The sequence below is a fragment of the Sylvia atricapilla genome, chromosome 21 (genome assembly GCF_009819655.1).
Source record: "Sylvia atricapilla isolate bSylAtr1 chromosome 21, bSylAtr1.pri, whole genome shotgun sequence".
Taxonomy (NCBI): Eukaryota; Metazoa; Chordata; class Aves; order Passeriformes; family Sylviidae; genus Sylvia; species Sylvia atricapilla.
This window is the reverse complement of record NC_089160.1, coordinates 2,883,249-2,904,123: the sequence shown is the minus strand read 5'-3', so window position 1 is coordinate 2,904,123 and position 20,875 is coordinate 2,883,249. Positions and strand designations below refer to the sequence as shown.

Below are 20,875 nucleotides of genomic sequence, written 5' to 3'. Positions count from 1 at the left end.
GAGGATTTCTCCCAACAACCCCACAATCCTCACCTGCCATTGGCAGTTCAAGTTAAGGCTGCAAAATGTCACTAAAATCTTCCAGGAAGTGATTTAGCAGCAATTAAAAAGAAAAAGGTGAATTTTAATGGAGGTGACATTTCAAAGCATCACTTTGGTTTGTAGGTAAAAGCTGGTGGAACAGAGTATGTGATCACTTCGTGTTAGGAAAAAACCTCAAAAATACCATGTTTGGCAAAAGTGACAAATTAGCTGCAATAACTGAGCTATCAAAGACAGTTACTGATGGGGTAATTTGGGTTATTTAAGCCTGTTCTGGGAAAACGAGGATTAGGAAGAGGCATAATTAAAATATGCAAAGCCAAAGGGGAATAGAGAATAGATATTAAGTCACTTTAAATTAGTAATTCATGAGAGGGTGGAAGGGAGAGAAATGGGTGAAATTATGCTCTGAAAGGGCCCTGATATTCCATTGTTGCAGAGAGAAAAGCTATTCAGAGCCCGAGCACATCTTCTGTGCACACAGAAATGGGAGAGGAGAAGGATTGAAGAGGGAGGGTTTCCTCTCATCAGAGGGAACAAACAGGTTTTGGCAGGGCCATCAGGAGTTTTCCAAGTTCTGTTTCCTTTACATTGACAGCAGAGCTACAGGAGCTCAACCAGGAGAATCCTTAGCACCTCAGTGTTGGAATGGTGAGAGGCAGAGCCTGTCCCCAAAGTTCCCTGGTGTGCTGAAAATTAATTCTCTCAGGGTGGGGTTTATCCTAATCAGACAGCAGAGATCATTTCAGCAAGGTGTTTTTGTTCCTGAGCATCAGAAGTCCAGTGCAAAGCTCCTGAGGGCACACTTTTGTCTACCAATAGAGAAGAGTTTTGTTAAGGAATCAAAGAATCACCAGGAAAACGAGTCAAGCCTTAAATCATCACTGTGTGCAAGCACAGAGTTGATTTCCAGATGAGTTACATACAGAAACAGGAGCTTGCATCAGGAGGAAGGCTGACATCTCAGTGCCTTGAAGGGATGTCAGGCTCCAGGACCAGCACAATGCAACATCCAGCTGGTCAAGCAGCAGCCTGGAACCATTCCAGAGAGTGAACCTACAGCTGCTGCCACTGTGATGTCAGGGGCCCCTTGGGGTGTCAGAGAAAGGTTGGCAAGTCCCTGCAGTGCCAACAAGACGCTGCCATTCCTGCAGTCAGAACTCCTCAATGCCTCCCATCTGCTGGCATTCAGGAGTTCTCAGTGCTGCCTGCAGACCAGCAAGGGGTTTATCTGACTTTTGGCTTATGCTGGTCTGCAAGTTCTAGCACCAGGTTCTGGGGCAGCTCTGCAAAAATGATCCGGGAAATCGGTGCTGCAGCGTGTAATCTTCTGTCCGCCACATCTGCAATGTATTTTTATCCAGATAAACCCTGGCTGGTGACAGCTCGTTTGAGGAGTAAGTTGTGCTTTTCCCTAGGTACAGCATGTCTGGCTTCGGGGTCACTGTGTTCTTTATGCTCTTCCTTAGGAACTCAGCTGATGTTAAAACAAAAATGCCAGTAAGATGCCATTGGATTGGTAGAGCTGCTGTCAACAGCTTCTGCTAAAAGGAGTGTCTCAATGTGGGCAGTTTTTGGAATGTGGGGAACCCTGTGGGGTTTCCACTCCCTACACAGGACAGTTTGGGGGGTCTATAATTCCCTCACTTGGCTGTTTCAGCCAACTCCTAAAATGCAGACTGGAACAGTTTCTCAGAAGTGCTTCTAAAAAGTGTGAGGGAAAACATCATTTCCCCCCATAATTAAAGGATTTGACTAACAACATGTGCTAAAATAGTGATGACCTTCATGAGGAAATGTAACTTCCCAACAGTGTGTGCTCCTGAGCCCAGGAGCTGTTCCTGGGCAGTGCTGGAATAGAACTCACATGGCTAAGGGAGATTTTAGGAAAGCTTTTCTAGGGAAACATTTTCAGCAAGCTAAAGAGAAGCAACATATGCAATTTATTAATAGGAAAAAAAAAATGAAAGAGGAAAACTGCTTTGGCTCATGGGCAGAGCAGAATAATTCACTATTAAAGAACAATTTACATTTTTCTTGGCTGAGTTTCTATTTATTTACTGGTGAAACAGCACAAAAAACTGACAGAAAAATGTAGGAAAAAAAGAATCTGGTATTTTGTCCTGTTCTGTTGCTTACTGTGGAAAAGAATTGTTCCTGGAGGGATGTTGTGAAAGAAAAATGCTCTCTTACTTGGGCTGACTTGTTCCATGGAGGATTCCCCACAAGAGGCAGTTTTCTAACAGCATCTGGTTCATCTTCTCTTGCCCACTGCAGATCAGATCACCCAATTGTCCAGAGGTGGACACAGAGCAACCCATCCTTTGGTGAGTGGCAAAGGAACCTCTGACACTCCTAGAGTTTAAGAATTGTGGAGCAAGCTGTGAGTGAGCTTTGCCTGCTCCAGCAGCGTGCCAGCCTGAAAAAATCTCCATGTGTGGGTTTGCAGCAGCAGCAAAGAGATCCCTGGCTGTTTCCTCTATTTCTGCTCAAACCTTTTAAACAGATGCAAGTCTGGTTTTGCAGGGAGAGGATTGTGGGTTTAGCCATGGTGGAATATCTAATTCACAGCAGCTTTCAGTACTGTCTAATTGCCCCATTTTAATTTAGTTTTAACAGCTTAGAATTACCTTTCTATCAAGTTTCATGGTTTATCTTTCGTACAGCTGGATGTATAGCTGAACATAAGTAAGGTTATATTTGATAATGTAACTCACTGGAACCACTGAAAGGAAATTTTAAATAACAATCCACCCTAATAAATATTGGGTTGCAATAACAATCCTAGGGAGAGGAATGACATCCACATTAGTATTGGCCAAATTTATTAGGGTTAATATTAAACATTTAAAATGGAGCACCAGTGAGGTGTGAAGGTGTAGAATGGTGCCTTTGATTTGCTTCAGTTCTCTAAGTGGCCTTTGTGTCAGCTTTAAAGCAGTTGGGAAATGCTGCAAATTTGGACCAACTTGGTGTAATGCTCTACCCCTGCAGAGCAACAGCAGTTTATATTATACTATTATAATATATTATTATTATGATTATCTATCATAATTTATAGATATTTAAATTGTACTGTGGCACATGTAACAGAAAACTGAGGCTGTAGGACACCAGTTTCTGGTGTCGAAGCAGATGAAAGTTGTGTGTCACTATGGAACCTCCCAAGGGGCAGAATGGAGACTCTCACTCGTGTTACTGACTGTCCCCAGGTCACCACAACACTGCCACCAGAACGTCGGCTGACTCACTCCCTTCCTGGACAGAAGGATGATGAGGAGGAGTGGGACAGAGAACGTGCAGCTGTTGCCTCATCAGGACCAGTAAGTGCCAGTTTGGCTCCCATTGGTGTAATAATTGAGAGCAGCAAGTTTCTGGTCAGACAGCAGCTGCCACTCCCAGCTGGAGGTGCTGAGGGCTGCAGTCTTGCCATGACACTGCTTCACCCCAGCCACTGGCACCTGGAAAATTGATCTTGAACTTCCCTTTTAGTCATCAGTTTCCCTTGCAGCATACAGGAGAAACTGTGTCCTGGGTGTGCCTGCCCCTCTGCATAGATTATTTGAGAAAATCCATGAAAATTGAACATGAAACAGGACATGAACTTGTGTTTTTGTTCACTCAGTTTGTGATGTGGACAGCAAAAAACCAGTTTGTGAGCTCTGCATGTAGCCAACAGCATCTTCCTGAGAGTTTGCATTTGGACTACGAGCTCAGGGGATCCCTGCAAGCTCCCTTACTGAGCATAAACTAATTTCTCATCACAGATCCACATGAGCTCTCTGCTGGGAGCTGAAAGTGCAGATGATGACACGTTTCTCCTGTCTGACATCATGAGCAGAAGCGAGAGCAGCCTGGACCAACCCAGGGTCCAGCCACAGAAACTGCAGCTGACAGAGGAAGTGCTGGAGCAGCTGAGTACGTGTGCTGTGCCTCTTGTCTGCTGTGTGGGCTGTGTGTCCCAGCCTCAGCTGCACCAAAGAGGAGGCAGGAATTCTCCCTGGGTGTTCCTCAGGGTGGCTCAGACTGGGTTCAGGTTCTCCATGATGCCATCTGCGCTGAAGGCAAAAGCAGAGATGGTTTCTGATGCAGCAGAAGGTGCTTTGACCTAGTGAATGAACTACTGAACTTGTGGGGACTGACAGTGGTCAGAACACGGATTCTCAGGCTCCAGGCAGTGCCTTGAAGCCTGTGGGAAAGCCAAGGACAGAACTCTCCCAGTCTGGGCTGGGAAATCATAAGGAGGAACCCAAAACAACCTTGTAGAGCTTCTCCTCCTGACACCTGGTGTTTTTCCAGCTTTTTTTCTGTTAGAGATGTTTCCAAAAAGGTGGTGCCCTAAAGGACCGATCCTATTCATTGTACCCAAACACTGTATGAAAGAATCTGTCTTTCAATAAACTTTGCTCTAAGCTCTCAGAAGAAATCAGAGTTCTACGTGTCGTTACATGATCCATCCTGAATTGTAACCACACTGAACTCCTGAGAGCTGATGGCCAAATCAAGCAGAATATTTTGGTTCTTAAATTCTCACAGCCAGGCAGTGGGGCTGCATTTTGAAGTGAGCCTCCTGCGCTTGGTTTCTTTCAGGGGGCATTGTGAACGAGGCGAACCCAGAGACAAAATACTCTGAGTTAGTTCAAGTTGGCCAAGGGTAAGTCCAACCCCATTTACCCCTATAAAGTCACAGGCAGGGCATTTTGCTGCTGTAGTGTCAAGTGTGAAGCCAGGCAAGCTCCAAACGTGATTGGAGTTTGGGTTTAGATCCCCCCATCTCAGTACAGATCAGAATTAATAATTGTGGTCAGAAGGTGTTGGCGAAGAAAACTCAATGCTGGCACCTGCAACAAGGAGCTGGAAAGATCTCCCATCCCTCAAACCTTTTTTTGCCTGAAAGGGCACCTTGCCACCCCACAGCTGTCAGATAAAAGTTCTCAATTACATTTATTTCAAATATTTTGCTCAAAAAAATGTTTTGTACTCTGGGTTATATACCTGCAGGACCTGAAAGATCTCCCACCCCTCAAACCTTATTGCCTAAATAGTACCTGACCTCTTCACAGCTGTCAAATAGAAGTTCTCAACAACATTTATTTCAAGTATTTTGCTTAAAAAACACTTGGTAATCCAAATTATAACCTGGTTATAAAAACTAAACCTGGGGTTTGATTTTTAGCAACTGAAACCAGAGGTGAAATAAAAAGCCCTCACATTGTCAGACAAAATCCTACCCTGTGTAGTCTGCAGCATGCATTCCCTGGGAAAAAACCCACACACATGGACACAAAAAGAAGAAAAAAACCCCAGCAAACAAGGCAAAATGGAAAAAAATTAAATATTTTCCAGTTTTTGTAGGCACATCCTCCCCCTACCTAAAGATCTTAGGTTTTGAAGATCTGTGCTCCATCTCTTTTTCTTCAAGTTGGGTCTCAGTTTTCCTTGGACACCCTGCATGACAGAGGGCTGCTGTGCTGCTGTTTGAAGAGGAGATGAACCAAGGTGTTTTAGAACACTTCATGCAGCAGAGATCTCCTGCCTGGGCTGTCTTTCATCCCAGCACCTAAACTGCTTCTCCTTTCTTCACTGCTCTTTTGTTTCCAGGGGTTTCGGGACCGTTTACAGAGCCATCGACTCAGCCACAGGAGATGTGGTGAGTGCCAACACCCCCAGCACTTTGTGCAGCTCTTCAGGGGTTTCCTCTCTGCCCTGAGCTCTGCTGGAGCTTTGGTGCCCAGCAGAGCTGTCCTGCACATGCTGTTCCTCAAGCACAGAGCAGTGGAAGCCTGCAAAACACATTTTGGACAGACTTTGTTCTTACTCAGTACCAGAAAGAATAGAGAGAATGTAAGAAGGGCAGTGCTATCCTTCAGAGAAGGACATAATTTAAAAAAAAAAAAAAAAAAAAAAAAAAACACCAACAAAAAAAAACCCACCAGAGAATGGGTTATTTCTTTAGAAACCCAGAAAAGAATTGCAAATCTGAGCTGTGGTAAAGAATCCTCACTGAAGTAGCAAAATCGAACTTCAAGAACTTGGAAACATTGTGGGATTGTAATTTTTTGTGTGTGTGTGTAACTGCTATGATCTTTTAGGGTGGGATTTTATCCATCATGTATGCATGTGTTTGCTTTGTTTTGCAACCAAAAGCAGCAGCAGTTATAATGAAATAATGACCAAACTCCACAGAACTGCTGAAGGATTCGCAGCCGTTTTGATTCATTTTCACAGTCACAGAATCCTGCTTGGAAAACCTGTGTGAATAAGAACAGAGGTGATAAACTCTGGGGAGGAATGTGGGTGCAGGGTGTAGTCAGAGATCTGTGGGTGACAGTTTAAGGAATTTTTTCCAGCGTTTAGAAGGCAAAACGACCCTGGCAAGTAACGTCCAAGCAAGTGGAGAAGTCAGTTGTTGTCCTGTCGCTTCCTGAGCTCTGGTGTCTGACCCTAAGGTCACAGGGCAGTTGGCACAGCCCAGCCCCATCATTCCACCAACACTCTCTCCATGGGCATCGTGCTCTCCTGCAGAATTTCCCCAGTCCATGCTCTCCAATTTAATTTCAGGTGGCCCTGAAGAAGATGCCTCTCTGCAAACGGAGCAGAAAGGAGCTGATTGTCAACGAGATCCGGATCATGAAGGAAAACAGGCATCCCAATATTGTCAATTATATAGACAGGTGGGTGGTTCTGCTGTTATCATGGGAATTTTCATTCATGCACTGCAAGCCAAAGGCTAAAAACCCCTTTGGGCACTGGCAGAACGTGGAGCTCCTTCTTATTTCTCTATTCATCTCCATGGATGGGAGGAGATGGCCTTGGGTTTCCATTAATCTCTTCTGGTGCATGTAGTTGGAAACCCCTTTTCAAAAATCTGGATATGCCATGTCTTACTAAAACAGCAGCCTGTCAGTTCATTACCTCTGTGTTGTTTTGGGGTTTGGTTTTTTCAAGTCAATCCCATTTTCCTTGCCTTAACAATTAGTGCTTATAAAACCATCATAGAAATTACCCCCCTTGGGCTGTTCCCACCATTTTCCATTGCTGTGGAGGCCAGGAAGACTAAATTTTCATTTGCAGAACCACTAATAATTTAGCAGGTTTTAAATAGTTTTTCCTGCTCCTGACTGTATATTATGCACTGTTTTCCAAATGGTTGGCCAACATCTGTCCTCAGTGGTGCAGAGCCTCCTCCCACTGAAAACTCTGGAGTTCTGTTGCCTTGTTCCCAGAGTAAATGATGGAATTGATAAGATAATGACTCAGTTGATGGCAAGTGTCCTGGTTCCAGATTGGTCTCTGCTGTTACTAAACTGCATTTTTCTCATTTGCCATCTAAGGCAAATCTCCTTTTTCATGGATTTGCCTTTCTCATTTAGACTGCATGGATCCCAAATGCTCTGTAGCCGACCAGGAATGTTTCCATTTCATTCTGCCTCCATTCACAAGTGACCTGGAAACAAAACTCCCCTGCAGTCTTTTCCACCAGGTAATTTAGCTGTGCACATTCATCCCCATGCCTTTGCTTTCTTCTCTCAGCTACCTGGTGGATGAAGACCTGTGGCTCGTGATGGAGTATGTGGATGGAGGAACTTTAACCAGTGTTCTCATCAGAGTCTTTATAGAGGAAAGAATGATAGCTGCCATCAGCAGGGAGGTGAGGGACCCTGTTTGTGCTTCCAATGGCTTGGGCAGGGTGGGACAGGAGTGATTTTGTGTTCAGAGCTTTGTTTCAGTGCTGCTGTTATGAAATGTAAAGTAAAAGGGCATCTAAGTGAGCCTCCTGCCAGTACAACTGCATTTTTTATACTCTGTTATTACACACTTTTGTCATACTCTCTTTTTGAATTTATTTAACATTCTAAGCTTTGCCTCTTTAAACTGGAGCATGTCTGCACTGCATTCTTGGCCTGTAAAACCAAACATGATGGTGGGAGAATTTTAAACGAACAGCAAATTAAAATAGAGCCTCATTTCTCACAGCCCTCAGCTTAAAAGGAGAGCACTGCACCCCAAATGGTGTTTGCTTCTGAGAAGTGACTAATGTGCTATCAGCTGTTTAGGCCAACATAAAATCCCTTTGTCATGCAGCCTTTCACACAAAATGAATCCACTTCATAATGGAGGGAGAGATGTTTTCCTTTTTGACAAACCCTCCTTTGTCACCTGGATGGAGAGAGCACAGCCACTGCAGCCATCCTGGCTGGGTTTGGAATGGACAATCTATATCAACAATTGGTGTTTCACCTAGAAATGTAATCTTTTAGAGCCATTTCCTTTTCTTGTGTGATGAAATGAGGTTAATTAATTCGTACCCTCTTGGGCTTTTTGTCTCAGTGCCTCAAAGCCCTGGATTTCCTTCATTCAAGGAATGTGATCCACAGAGATGTCAAAAGTGACAATATTCTTCTCGGGATGGACGGATCTGTGAAACTCAGTAGGTATTCTTGGTCAGGCAGAGCATCTCTATGCTCTCAGATGCAGAGTGGGGAATTCTTGTGCTTGGTTTCGCCATTCAAGCTGGTTTTAACATTATTTTTGTTTTCCCCCTCAGCTGATTTTGGCCTGTGTGCTCAGCTGACCCCGGAGCGGAGCACACGGTGCACAGTGCTTGGCTCTCCTTACTGGGTAGCACCAGAAATCCTGAAAAAAAAGGAATATGGCACCCAAGTGGACATCTGGGCTCTTGGGATCGTGGCCATTGAAATGCTGGAGGGAGAACCTCCATACTTTAAAGAAAGCCCTGGCAAGGTAAGGTGCAAACACTGTCAGACACCACTGTCTTGTCAGTCTGTGCCATGAATCAAAATCCCACTCCAATCAGCCTGAAATAATTCCACCAAGACCCACTTCTGGGAATGTCCCTGCAGAACATCTCATCAGAGGAGAGGTGATGTGTGCCAGTGCAAAAATGTGCCTTTATGCCTTGAGCACTGCTTGAATGCCTCCTGCTGTGTTTGATCTCTCTCTGAGCTGAAGCTGTGAATGACAGCAGCAAGTTTCTTCAGCAAATTGGGAAATTATTATGAAAAGCATTACAGGTGTAGCTGCAGGCCCAGAAGTCTTTTCAAAGTCTGACCAGTGCCTTTCAAGGACAGTCACTGCTTCTAGTGATGCCATAATTATGTATTGCCCAAAAAACTTCTAAAAGTATGTTTTAGCAAAGCTACTTGTAGTAGACATATTTTGAAGTTTTCAGTTTTAGATCCTAATTTCTTAAAATGAAATTATGAGTTCTTAAACCAAATGAGCAAGGGATAGTGGAGGAATGTATACCAGAATAAAAATCTCATGAGTAATAGCTGAAACCAAGTTAAATGCTGCACAGTTAATTCCTGAGGAAGATAAAAGTTCTGAAGATTTCAGTCTTCCACTCTTTTTGAAACAGTTCCCTGACTTTTCTTGAAAGATCACTTTTGGATTGCTTTTGCCTTGCATAAGGCAGCAAACACAGATGAAGAGAATTATTTCCAGATCCCAGAACATCCTGAGCTGGGAGGGACTCACAGGGATTACCAAATCCAGCTCCTGAGTGAATGGCCCGTCTGGGATTGATGTTCTCAGCACCATCAGCTCTGACCAGCTGAGCTACACTCAGGGCCATTATCACCTCTGCTCTGGAGGCTGACAATTCCCTGCTTCTTCACCCTCCAATGCTGATCACAGCCCCTTGAGAAGTGTCAGGAGCTATCAGAAAGCCAGGAGAGTCCTGCTGTCACAACGGGACATGAAATAAAGATGCTTGACTCCAGTCAGGAGGCAGCAGAAATCAGAAGGTTTATTTACAATTCATTCAGCCCTTTTATAACACGCTATGCCAAAAGGCACGTTACTGGTCCATAGGGCTGACACCTCTGCCATTGGCTCAGTGACAGAAATAGCAAACAACTCCTGTTGTTATGGGAAAGGAATATTGTCTACACAGGGTTATTTTGGGAAAATGCAAACTGTTGAAAAGTTCCCCTTAAGAAGGGCTAGCTCTCCTCAAGCTCAGAAAGCCTCGAGTGCCCAGGCTGCAGTGGAGCTGCCAGCCCAGGGGTGCTCAGTGGCTGTGCTCCCTCTGTCCCCAGGCCCAGCGGCTGATAGCCCGGAACAGGTACCCCCCTCTGAGGATGCCCAGCAGGATGTCAGTCCTGTTCCACGCCTTCCTGCACTCCTGCCTGGACATCGACCCCAGCATCCGCTGGACAGCCAGGGAGCTCCTGCAGGTAAAGGTGGGGGCTGCAGGGGAAATTCTCCTCTCCTGTTAATCCCCAGGCTGGGGGCTTTGTAAAGTAGAATCATGCAGGAATTTGGGTTAGAAGGGACCTTTAAAGTCCATGTGGTCCAACCTCGCTGCCATGAGCGGGGACATCTTCAACTTGATCAGGTTGCTCAGAGCTCTCTCCAACCTGATTTTGGATGTTTTCAGGGATGGAGCATCCAACACTCCTCTGGGCCACCTGTTCCAGTGTTTCCCCACCCCTAGCATAAACAACTCCTTCCTCAGACCTAACCTGAATCTCTCCTCTTTTTGTTTAAAACCATTACCCTTTGTGTGGAAACTAAAAATGCAGAAGACTTTCACAGCACTGCAATAAGCTTAAAGGTTTGAAACAGAGTTGAATTTTAAGCCTTGAAATATTTAGAGCACAGCAAGTTTTTGAGCAGCAAAAAAATATAGAACAAAAAACTATTATGTGCTGTAAGGTGTACAGGTAGTGTTTAGTAATTAGTTTAAGTAGATGCTTGTAAGCTTTTAGCATCAGCCTATTGGCTAAAAAACTTTTAAAAGGCCTTGTAACAAAGAGAACTTTGACTTCTGTTGTTGTATCATGAGTTTTACCATCTTTTATGTCTCTACCTTCACTGAGACTAATAATGAAATAAAAAACTGTGAAGCACCTCTTAATCACCCCAACTAATCACTGTTATTAATGATTAGATCCAACACTTTGTCCTTTTGCAACTTAAAATGAGTCCTCTTGAGGTTTTGAAAGGCTGCAATAAACTCTCCCTGGGGCCTTCTCTTCTCCAGGATATACAATCCCAGTTCTCTTGGCCTTTCCTCAGAGGAAAGGTGTTCCATCCACCCTCTGATCATCTCTGTGTTGGATTTTGGGAGTGCATTCAGTTTTAGCTGGTGACAAGAGAGCTGCAGTAGAATGGTGCCAGGTACAGAGGCCCAAAGTGGTGGAAGAAGAACCTAGTCCCAGCCCAGCTGTCAGAGATTTGGCTGTTCTTGTCTTGGTGCTGAAAACCTGCACCTCAGTGTTCTTCAGAACAGCAGAGGCCTAAATCCTAATGGGATCAACATTCCTTGGAGATGCTGGAGTTCCCTGTGGAACAGCTTGCACTCATCTTTTCTGACAGCTAAAGTAGCCCCTACCTTTAGAGAAAAGGAACCTAAGTGAGTCCTTTGAGTTTCCTGAAATGTAAAACGCCCTGAGGCAGCAAGTGGCATTCCCAGAGTGCTGGCAGGGCCAAAATCCCAGCAAGCTGAAGACACCTTGATAAATTGATTACTGGGATTACTGGGCCGTGTTTGTCTCTAACAGCAAGGTCCTGAATATTAAGACTGAGGTGGAGATGGTCCCCTCAATCCTATTTATGTGTATTTCTGGTAAGCAGAGGAATCCTGCTTCCTGTTGTGAGAAACTGGGTTTGGAAATTAATGGTTCCTTTCTTTCTTTTTTTTTTTTTCCCCTTTGGGCAGCATCCATTTTTAAAAACAGCCGTGAGTCTCTCCGTCCTGCCTGAAATGATCCGTATCGCCAGGAGAATCTGCCAGGCCATGGAATCCCTTCACACCAACAGTGCCAGCACAGAGCAACACCAGGAATAAAATCCTCACTCCTCCTCTGGGAGATCTGCTTCCCTTCTCACTCAATGGTTACGTTCACTTCTAAATTGTTGGTTGGTTCTTAAAGATGGGAAGTCTCAAATAGGGGGTTTTTGGTGTTTGGTGTTTGGAAATGGGGAATCCTTCCTTCATCAGCTCCAGACCACGCTGCCTCTGCAATGCCCATGGGCTGGGTTTTGCCCAGCCATGGCACTTCAGGATGAGGAAGAAAGTGCAATTGCATTTCCAGCCAAAAACATGGAAGAAATGGGGCAGCCAAAACATCCTGTTGGATGCACACAGTCAGCTGGGACTGGGGAATGTTCAGAGAATTCCCTGTCCTCCCTCCACCTGGCAGAACCCTTCAACATAAAAAATATATAACATATAGAGATTATAGAGAAATATATGTATATAATATATATTACTAAATGGGGGTGTGCAAATGTACATAGACACACAATAATTATGTATGTGTGTATATATATGTACATATTTTGTATGTATAAATATATAGGTATATATTTTTATATATGTATAATTATTATAGGTATAAATATTTATAGCACATAGATATTATTATAGAGCTCTCTATATGTTTTATATACTTACAATTATATGTATAGATAGTGTGTCATAGAGCTATGGACATATATTTACTTTGTAGCTCATATTGTCCCCTATACAACCCCCTAAATAACTCTCCTGCTCTCTCTATATGATGCTCCTTATATATAGAAATATATAAAAATATATTAAATATATATATATATATGTGTGTGTGGTGTGTGCATATATAATGTGTATATTTATACATAATGTGCACATATATATATACATAATTTTTTATATACAGTCAGAGGCACTTCTGTAAGAGGCACGCAGTGTACAGAGAGATCTAACAGCGTGTAGAGGATAACGTGTGGCATCCCCTATAAATCAAACCCCGTTTTTATCCGGGTGTGTTGCGGATAAACGTGTCGGTACCTGTGTGGGTGGACACCGAGCACCCTCTCGCGGCCGCCGCAGAAATGGCTAAAATGGGTTTTGTTTTTGGTTTTTTTGAAAAATTTTATTTAGGTCGCTTCGTATTGAAAAGTTACAAAAAGTTGCAATGAAACATTTTACACCCATTTCCATCTGTTTGCATTTTTCAGGTGGCTCGAGTGTGTACATACACGCAGTCCTTCCCCTCCCTCCCAAAAAACCAACCCCGACATGTTTTCCCACATGGTGATATTACTTGTTAAAAAATTAACAATTTGAACTAATTGTTAGGAGCAGGCAGCAGCACAAGCCCCTGTCAGCCTGCCCTGGCCTTGCTCCACCTGGGAAGGCAGAAACCTCTGTGAGCCAGCAGAGCCAGCTGTGTTCCCAGGCTGGACCAGCTCCTCCTGATGGGGAAACCAAAGGGTTCCCCAAAATAATCCCTGCAGAGGTCCTGGCACCCTGCTGAGGCTGCCGCAGCTCCCAGCACTGCCAGTCCCTCAGGGCAGCACTGGCCAGCAGTGCCTGTCCCCATGCCACGGGGACAAACTGGGGGATGCTCAAGGCTGTAAAATCACCGTGTCTGTGCTCCCCACCCTGACTTCCCACTTTGCCGGGCTACACATGCCCAGGAACTGCTGGTCACACTCCTTCTGTCCCACTGATGCTGGGGACAACCCTTCACAGAGGTTGGGACAGGGTGATGGTGCTGGCATTGGGACCAGGGCTGTGGGGCTCCAAGGAAAGAGCCGAGACTCAGCTTGGAGCTGAGGTGGCTTTGTGCCCTCAGGAGCTTTCTCACCCAAATCGTGGGGCAGGGAGGGACAAACCCGTGGTGCCATCTCGGAGTGGAACTTTTTTCAAGCTAAACACTGACTCTTGGGCAAGCCAAGCCCTGGGAATGGCCCCATCCCACAGGGAACACTGTAGGAATCCCACAGCATGGAATTCCACACTGGAATTTCACTGCAGGAATCCCACAGCAAGGAAGAGTGTGTGAGGAAAAGCAAAGCAAACAGGTCTCAGTGCAGGACGGGGGCAGCCCTGACACTTGCAATTCCCCTCATCCAAGCTCTGGTCTGCATGAGACAGTTTATGCTTTAAAGAGAGAATTTTCAGTTTATAAACAGTTATGAGAATAAGCAGCCCTGAAGGCACGAGCTTGCAGAGAATGTCACTTGCCTGTGGGGCGTGTAGCTCACACCTCTGACAAAATCTCTGCTGTGCCAAACGGCCTGAGCCCAAACTGTCTGAAAAGAGCTGGATTTATGTCTGTGGTACATGCAGCTAAGCTGGCACTGCAGCATCATTCACAGCCCCACAACCCATCATGTCAGAGAAAGAATTTTTATACCACAGCAATGATCCTTTTGGAGCCCTGAGCAGACTTCAAAACCTTTTGTGAAAACATTAACTCTGTCAAGGGCCATTTCATAAATTGTAAAAATCTCACAGTGTGGCTGAAGTGGCTTCGAGGCTCATAGAAATCCCAATTTCCTGGCTGTAAAAAAAAAAAAAAAAAAAAAAAAAGGCAGAATAGTCCTTCAGCTTCACTTTAGCACCCAGAATCTGCAGCTGTGTACAACTCCATTTGTGAGTCTGGCACAGAGAGCCCCGTGCAGTGCCAGGGTCACTGCCCAGCGTGCCCACCCCAGACAGCTGCTGAGGGAACCCTGCCATGGGCTGCAGGGGAAGGGAGGAGCTGGCACCAGGCCCCTGCTGTCAGGAAAATGTGAAATAACACCCATCCCCCGTGGTATCCCAGCGAAACTCCATCAAACATCAGCCGCGCCAGCAATAAATGACTGCAAAAATTGGAGAGTGAGACTTGACACCTGCCAGAGAACAGCACCCTGCTTTTACAAACTCACCCTGCTCCTGAGCTCATTTTCTCCTCCTTCAGGCTGGTGCTGCATTTACCAAACCAAGAGGGCTGTTCTTCCAATTTTTAGCATTCTGTGGCTTAAACAAAGCAAGGAGGCTCCCATTGCTGGATCTGTGCTCTGAGCAAAGCCACCGCTGAACTGTGAGGTGCCCTTGGACAGAGATACCAAACTGTGAGTCACCAGCTCGAGGTGGAGAAGAGAAGAACCAGAAAGTCAATCTGAAAGCCTTTGGGTGGAAAAAGCTCTTATTTGCTGTGGTGCTCAAATAAGCACTGCAAGATCTGTCCCTCTGTTTTAATGTGTCCTGGCAAGACTGGTCCTAAGGCCACAAGCTATGAATGAGCTCCTGGAGTTTTCACCAAGAACAGAAATGTCTAATCTCTAGTGAAATTTATCAAGAAATTTATATGGAGAGGAAAAAAAATATCCTGATGAATGCCCCTTGTACTTGCCAATCCCCAAGCTGCGGCTGGGTGGCCGATGGAGCTGCAGCCCTTCCTGCCTGCATCCTCCCCGATGCTGCCGCAAAGATGCTCCCATCCTCACGGACTCATCTGCCAGCATCCCATTTGGTCCCTCTGCTACCGCATCACGAGCACAGACACGTATAAAAATGCATTTCCCCCCTCTCCCAGCGCCTCTCCGCCCATTACCGATGATAACGAGAAGAGTTGCGGGGCTTTTTTTTTTTTTTTTTTTCTTCTTTTTTTTTTTTTCCCCCTTATTAAAGCGATGATGCTGATGTGCCGCCCGCTCTCCGCCGCTCCGCTCACAGCTCGGCCAGGTCCTCGCTGCTCAGCACGGTGACACTGATGTGACCCGGCAGCTCGGCCGTGTCCCCGTCGCCCCTGGCTCTCAGCCGCAGCCTCTGCCGCTGCCGGGGCTCTCCGGGGGATGCTGCCAGCACCGCCTGCCCCAGGAACCCGTCCCGCAGCAGGCTGCTGTGCCACACCTGCCGGCAGGACACACGGATAAAGGCGCTGCTGCCCGCCGGGAAGGGTCACACACCCCCCTTAACCCCCTGGAAAAGCAGCGAGGAGGAGTGAGAGCCTAAATATAACTGATTGTCTAGAGAGCGGGAGGGGAGAGGCTGGATTTGCATGCTCATTTACATAGACTATGCAAATAAGGAGAGAAATCAGCTTTTTGCTTTCTAGGTCACAGCTTGCCTAGGAGAGGAATAAAAATGGCCTTTTTTAGCTCATCAGCAGGAAAACCTACCTACAAGAGCCTGTCTGTGCTGCCCTCTGAACCTCCCCAGTGCTGGAGTTCCAGAGTCTAGCCCCCAGACTGGACCGAAGACAAAGTTTTCCTGGACTGCATCATCTCAACACCAAACTTTATTTCCCCAGCTAGTGCCGAGGTAAAGAGTGAGGTCTAGATCTCACGGGACTAGAGTTCAGGGTAAAAACAACAGCTTCTTAATAACATCCTTAGCTTTGGTTTTGCTTCAAACACTGACTCTGGACAGCACTTGGCTTTTCTTTGTCTCTGTTTCATCAGGTACCACACGGGGCAAGAGGAATCCTGTAAATCCTTTCAAAGCCTTGGAATGAGATGTGGCTTGGAATGAAACATGCCTTGGAATGAAACATGCCTTGGAATTAAATATCCTTGGAATGAAGCATGCCTTCTGCTCCCTAAGCGCCTTCAGCTGGTGTTTGTGGGGGAAGGAGCAGCACATCTCCAGGCAGAGCCCAGCAAAGCTCTCACTCTGCTCTCCTGGGTGTCAGTCACACCAAGGAAGGGTTGGCCCACAGAAGCCCAGGGATGCTCTGTGCTGCCCTCCCTGCCCTGAGCAGCTGCCCTGTGGCTGTCTCACCTGGATGGTGACAGGACTGTCGATGTCCTTCCTGTAGAAGATCACCTGGGTGTTGAAGACGGGGCTGGTGGTGCCGCGCTGCACCGCGGAGCGCCGCCTTTGGTTCTCACACTTGATGAGCACGTAGGGATCTGCTCCTGGAACACAAACAGCAGCACAGCTCTGGGCACACAGCTGAGAGCTGCCCAGAAACCCAGCAGGGACAATCCTGTGCCTGGCAGCACCACAGGACAGGGCAGCAGAGCACATCACAGCCATGGCTCAGGGGAAAACACAGAATCATGGAATGGTTTGGGTTGGGAGGGACCTTAAAGCCCATCCAGTTCCACTTCCTGCCACAGCAGGGACACCTCCCAAAGGTGCAAAAGACAGCACCAAGGAGGAGCTTGCCAATCAACATTTAAAATAAAGATAAATAAATTTTCTCTGGCCAGGAACAGGGATTTGATAACAACCAGCACAGAGAGCAGGAGTAGAAAATGAAAAAGCGAATGATAACTGGGCAAGTTTCTTAATTAACATCAAGTGCTATAAAGACATTTTGGTATCCTCCAAGATACTTCTTCTGATGGATACACAGTTATGTACAAAGCATTTGACCCCTGTTCTGCTTTACCCAGCTGAAAATGGTTGTTTGAAAACCATGAAATCCTCCCTGAAGTGTTCTAATGAGGTAAATAACACATTACCTGAGTCTGTGCCATTCAGTTGCCTCCTGGATATTTTCCATTTAGAAAATACACAGCCCTGACAGAAGAACATTACTAATTCCCACAATTAGCTCCTCAGAAAGGTCTGGCGACTCCTGCCCACCCTGAGCAGTTATCCTGCCCATAACTTGCTGCTGTGCGTCCCCATATCCATCTCATCTCTCCACTGGAGCAGGTTTTACAACACGGTGGAAAAACAAACCCCATAAATCCTCTGTTTATGTAATTTCTGATTGCTGACATACCAACCCAAATCATCTTTAGAGGACTGAAAAGCCAATTCCACTCTTCCAGACTCTCTTTCCACTCACCTCCTGATTCGTCTTGTTTCTGCAAACCCTCTGCAGAGTGGACTTTGATTTGGGTGACTCTGCGTGGGTAGCCACACAGAAGACTCCAACATGTCATTTCAGGCCTGTCTGCCTTCAGCTCCCTGAAAAATCATGGAAAAAAACAACCTAAGCAAAGGATGTCAAGCAAACAATCAATGGTTGTGGAAATCTGGCATTTTTTGAACACAAGATTTGTACTTTTTTCCTCATCTGCTGTTTTTGAATTCAGAAACGACAGATGTGAGAAACAAAAATAGAGCAAAGCAAGGTAAAACAAATCTGTGTTATCTTTTGCGTGGAAGCAAAAGTGATGAAAAAAAAAATTCCCAATTTTAAATAATGGAAAATACTATCAAATCAAGAAATAAATGCAGTGGATCTGATTCATGAAGCACTGGTTCTACTCTAGCAGCAACCACTGCTTTCAGAGGAGATGGTCACAGAAAAAAAGTATCACCAGTGCTCAGTGTCCTGACATGGAACTGGAGGCCACTACAAGAACTGAACTAAAAAAGCCAAAAGACTCAAAAATGAATAGTCCAAGAGGTCCCTAACTAAACACTGAATATTTTGGTTAATAAACCAAAAACTGACCATGCACAAACCTGGAGATTTTCAGAGGTGCCCCTGATGTCTCCAGGTCTGGAGCCACATGAGAGATTCAGGGGGTTGGGGGACAACCTGCCAACCCCTTCTACGGAGCTGCAGCCTGGGGGCTGAGGAGGAGCTGGGAGTGCCACTATTGTTACAATTCACCAGGGCTCATGAGTGACACACAGAACTCTGATTTCTTCAGAGGGCTTAGAGCAAAGTTTATTTAAAGACGGATTCTTTTATACAGTGTTTGGGTACAATGAATAGGATTGGTCCTTTAGGGCGCCACCTTTTTGGAAAAGTTTGGAAACTTAGCAGCAAACAAGTTATAAAAACACCAAGTGTCAGGAGGAGAAGCTCTACAAGGTTGTTTTGGGTTCCTCCTTATGATTTCCCAGGCCAGACTGAGAGAGTTCTGTCCTTGGCTTTCCACAGGCTTCAAGGCACTGCCTGGAGCCTGAGAATCCCCGTTCTGACCACTCACCTGAGCTTTGAGGGCACGTCAGTGTAGAGCCTGAGGATGAATGTGGTGGGCACCCCGGGGATGAAGGTGGTGGGGACGAGGACGTAGCGGCCACGCTGCAGGGTCCTCCTCAGGAACACGCTGCGGGTGTTGGAGTAGGGAGACGTGGCCACTCTCTCCTGCACCGTGAGCTTGTGCAGCCTGTACCTCCTGTTGTCCTCCACCTGCAGCAGGAGAGGGGTTAACGCCAGCAGGGCTCTGCCTGAGCATCACACGGCTTTTCAGGGCAGTAAAACCACCGGTGCAATAAAAACAAATCGTTTGACAAGGGTTTTCTCATCCACTTCAGCTGTGGCAGGTGAAAGTTTGGGGCTGGCAAAGACAGGGACCCGCTGAAAGGGGATGATGTGATGCTACTGCAGAGCTTGGAACACTTCCAGAGATGGACACACAGCCCAAGGACTGCCCCTGCTCAGCCAAGGCTGAGATCCCTCTGCCTCCATTCTCTAGCCTTTCTCCCAATCCAGATGCACACAGCTGGATTTTCCTCGCCCTTTCCTGAATACAAAAGCCACAGAATAACCCTTCATGTTTTGTTCTAAGCCTTGAAGCTGTGCTTAACTCAACATCCTCTCCAGGGGACTGCTATTTGCCAGAGCACAGTTTAAATCTAAACTAAACTCTCAGGCGGCTCTTGGGGCAAAAGCAGCCCTTCATCTTTCCTGGCAGCTCTCTTCCCAAGGCCTTTAGTCATGCTAATGAGCTCGGTGTGTTAGGATATGTCTAAAATAGAAAAATTATTGATCAGAGAGATAAAAATAGAGCACTGCAACCTTTAGGAAGGTGTGATTTTTCTTTTTCAAGCCTTTCCAAATTACAGGTGTGAACAAGGGAAATTATTCTGCTTTCTGCAAAGCCACTTTTCAATGTGTGTAGTTAACAGGTGATTGGCAAATGGGTAGGTGTGATGCAGATGTCAGCAGATCTAACCTACTGCTAAAAATTTGACTTTTTTTTAGGGCAAAGCCATAGATTTAATGTAGTCCCAGGAGCTGCAGCAACAGATGACAGGATTGCCCAACCCACAGTGGAAGAGCAGAAAAATCGCTCTTTCTTTGTTTCGTTCTTTCTCTGAGTTTGAGTGTTTCCATTTTACTCAATTTGCCTTGAGAGTGCAATTAAATTACCTTTTGGGGATCCCTGTGGTTGCTTTTCCCATATATTAATTTCCTGCTCTCTAGTCCAGCTTTTGAAAACACATTTTATTTTCCTAAGTGGCAACAGAAAAACTTCAGACTTTTCAACTTAATTCCCCTGGATGTATTTGCTGATGAAATGGAGGCAGAAGAAGGAGAAAAAACCCTCCATGTTTTAAGCATTAATATGATTTTCCCTTTCTCTAGAAATTTTAGGGGTAGGAAAAGCACTTAAAATTCTTTTGCAAGGGGCAAAAATTATTTCTTTCAAATAAATGAAATGTATTCAAATAGAGTTTGAGCTGAACTAAATTCAGTTGAGTTCCTATGGCCTGAGTGCAGTGCCCACACAAAGTCTGAGCACAGAGCCAGACCCTGGGATAATCCTGGCTCTATCTGCCAAAAAATCTCATGTCTGGGTGAAGCAGGACTGGGCAAATGTAGTTGTAGGACACGAAAGAAAGGTGAGAGACTCCAAATATTTCAGAAGGCAAAGAACATAGAAAAAAGGCTTTTATTGTCTAATTCTTACTACTTTTATAAGGTGTTCCCATACAGAATTGATATGATTGGGGAATAGGAATGACACCTCTCTAATGCCACTGGTTAAACCAGAGAAACAGCAAAACAGCACCTGGAGAAAGATTGTTTGGAGAGAGTTGTTTGCCAGGATTGTTTTGAGAAAAAGCTTTCTTGAGAGATTTTTTCTTGGGAAAAGTCAGCAGGTGCCAGCAGGCTGAAATCTCTCAGCCCCAGAAATATCAGTCCCACAGGCAAACCAACTGAACAAACTCTGCACCAGGAGTGCAGAGCTGCCTACCTTGAGTATTTCAAAGCCAATTGTGATGTTGTCTCCCTTCCCTTCTTTCTTGTACTTGCGCCGATCCTCCTGCTGTAAGGACACCAACACTTTGTCCTCGGCCTTCTTGACATCAAAGAGGTACTGGGAGGAGAGAGGAGAGAGAAGAGCTGTTGGAATTGCCTCAGGAGGCTGAGGGAAAAGCCATCAGCAAGGAAATACGTGTGTA

At 45.6% G+C, this 20,875-nt stretch overlaps 2 protein-coding genes across 4 annotated transcripts in view; one reads left to right on the top strand and one right to left on the bottom strand.

Annotated features, from left to right (window-relative positions):
• Positions 1 to 1,336: 1,336 nt before the first annotated feature.
• On the top strand, positions 1,337 to 11,895 carry LOC136370394 (serine/threonine-protein kinase PAK 3-like). The gene is made up of 12 exons (XM_066333763.1): positions 1,337 to 1,439; positions 2,320 to 2,369; positions 3,255 to 3,365; positions 3,810 to 3,960; positions 4,633 to 4,696; positions 5,644 to 5,692; positions 6,604 to 6,716; positions 7,576 to 7,693; positions 8,374 to 8,473; positions 8,591 to 8,787; positions 10,107 to 10,244; positions 11,732 to 11,895. Exons 1-12 carry the CDS (start codon positions 1,337 to 1,339, stop codon positions 11,858 to 11,860), a joined length of 1,323 nt encoding a protein of 440 aa, XP_066189860.1. The 3' UTR covers positions 11,861 to 11,895.
• Positions 11,896 to 13,814: 1,919 nt separating this feature from the next.
• LOC136370497 (calpain-5-like) overlaps positions 13,815 to 20,875 on the bottom strand; it is a 38,888-nt gene continuing 31,827 nt past the window's right edge. For 2 of the 3 annotated variants that reach the window (XM_066333937.1, XM_066333938.1), the window contains exons 8-12: positions 20,668 to 20,790; positions 18,673 to 18,875; positions 17,574 to 17,695; positions 16,553 to 16,689; positions 13,815 to 15,682 (exon numbers count right to left, since the gene is read on the bottom strand). In XM_066333937.1, the coding sequence (XP_066190034.1) occupies positions 15,500 to 15,682; positions 16,553 to 16,689; positions 17,574 to 17,695; positions 18,673 to 18,875; positions 20,668 to 20,790 (768 nt within the window). In that variant the 3' untranslated portion in view covers positions 13,815 to 15,499. The remainder of the gene's footprint in view (positions 15,683 to 16,552; positions 16,690 to 17,573; positions 17,696 to 18,672; positions 18,876 to 20,667; positions 20,791 to 20,875) is intronic. The other variant, XR_010745191.1, reaches the window with a different exon arrangement.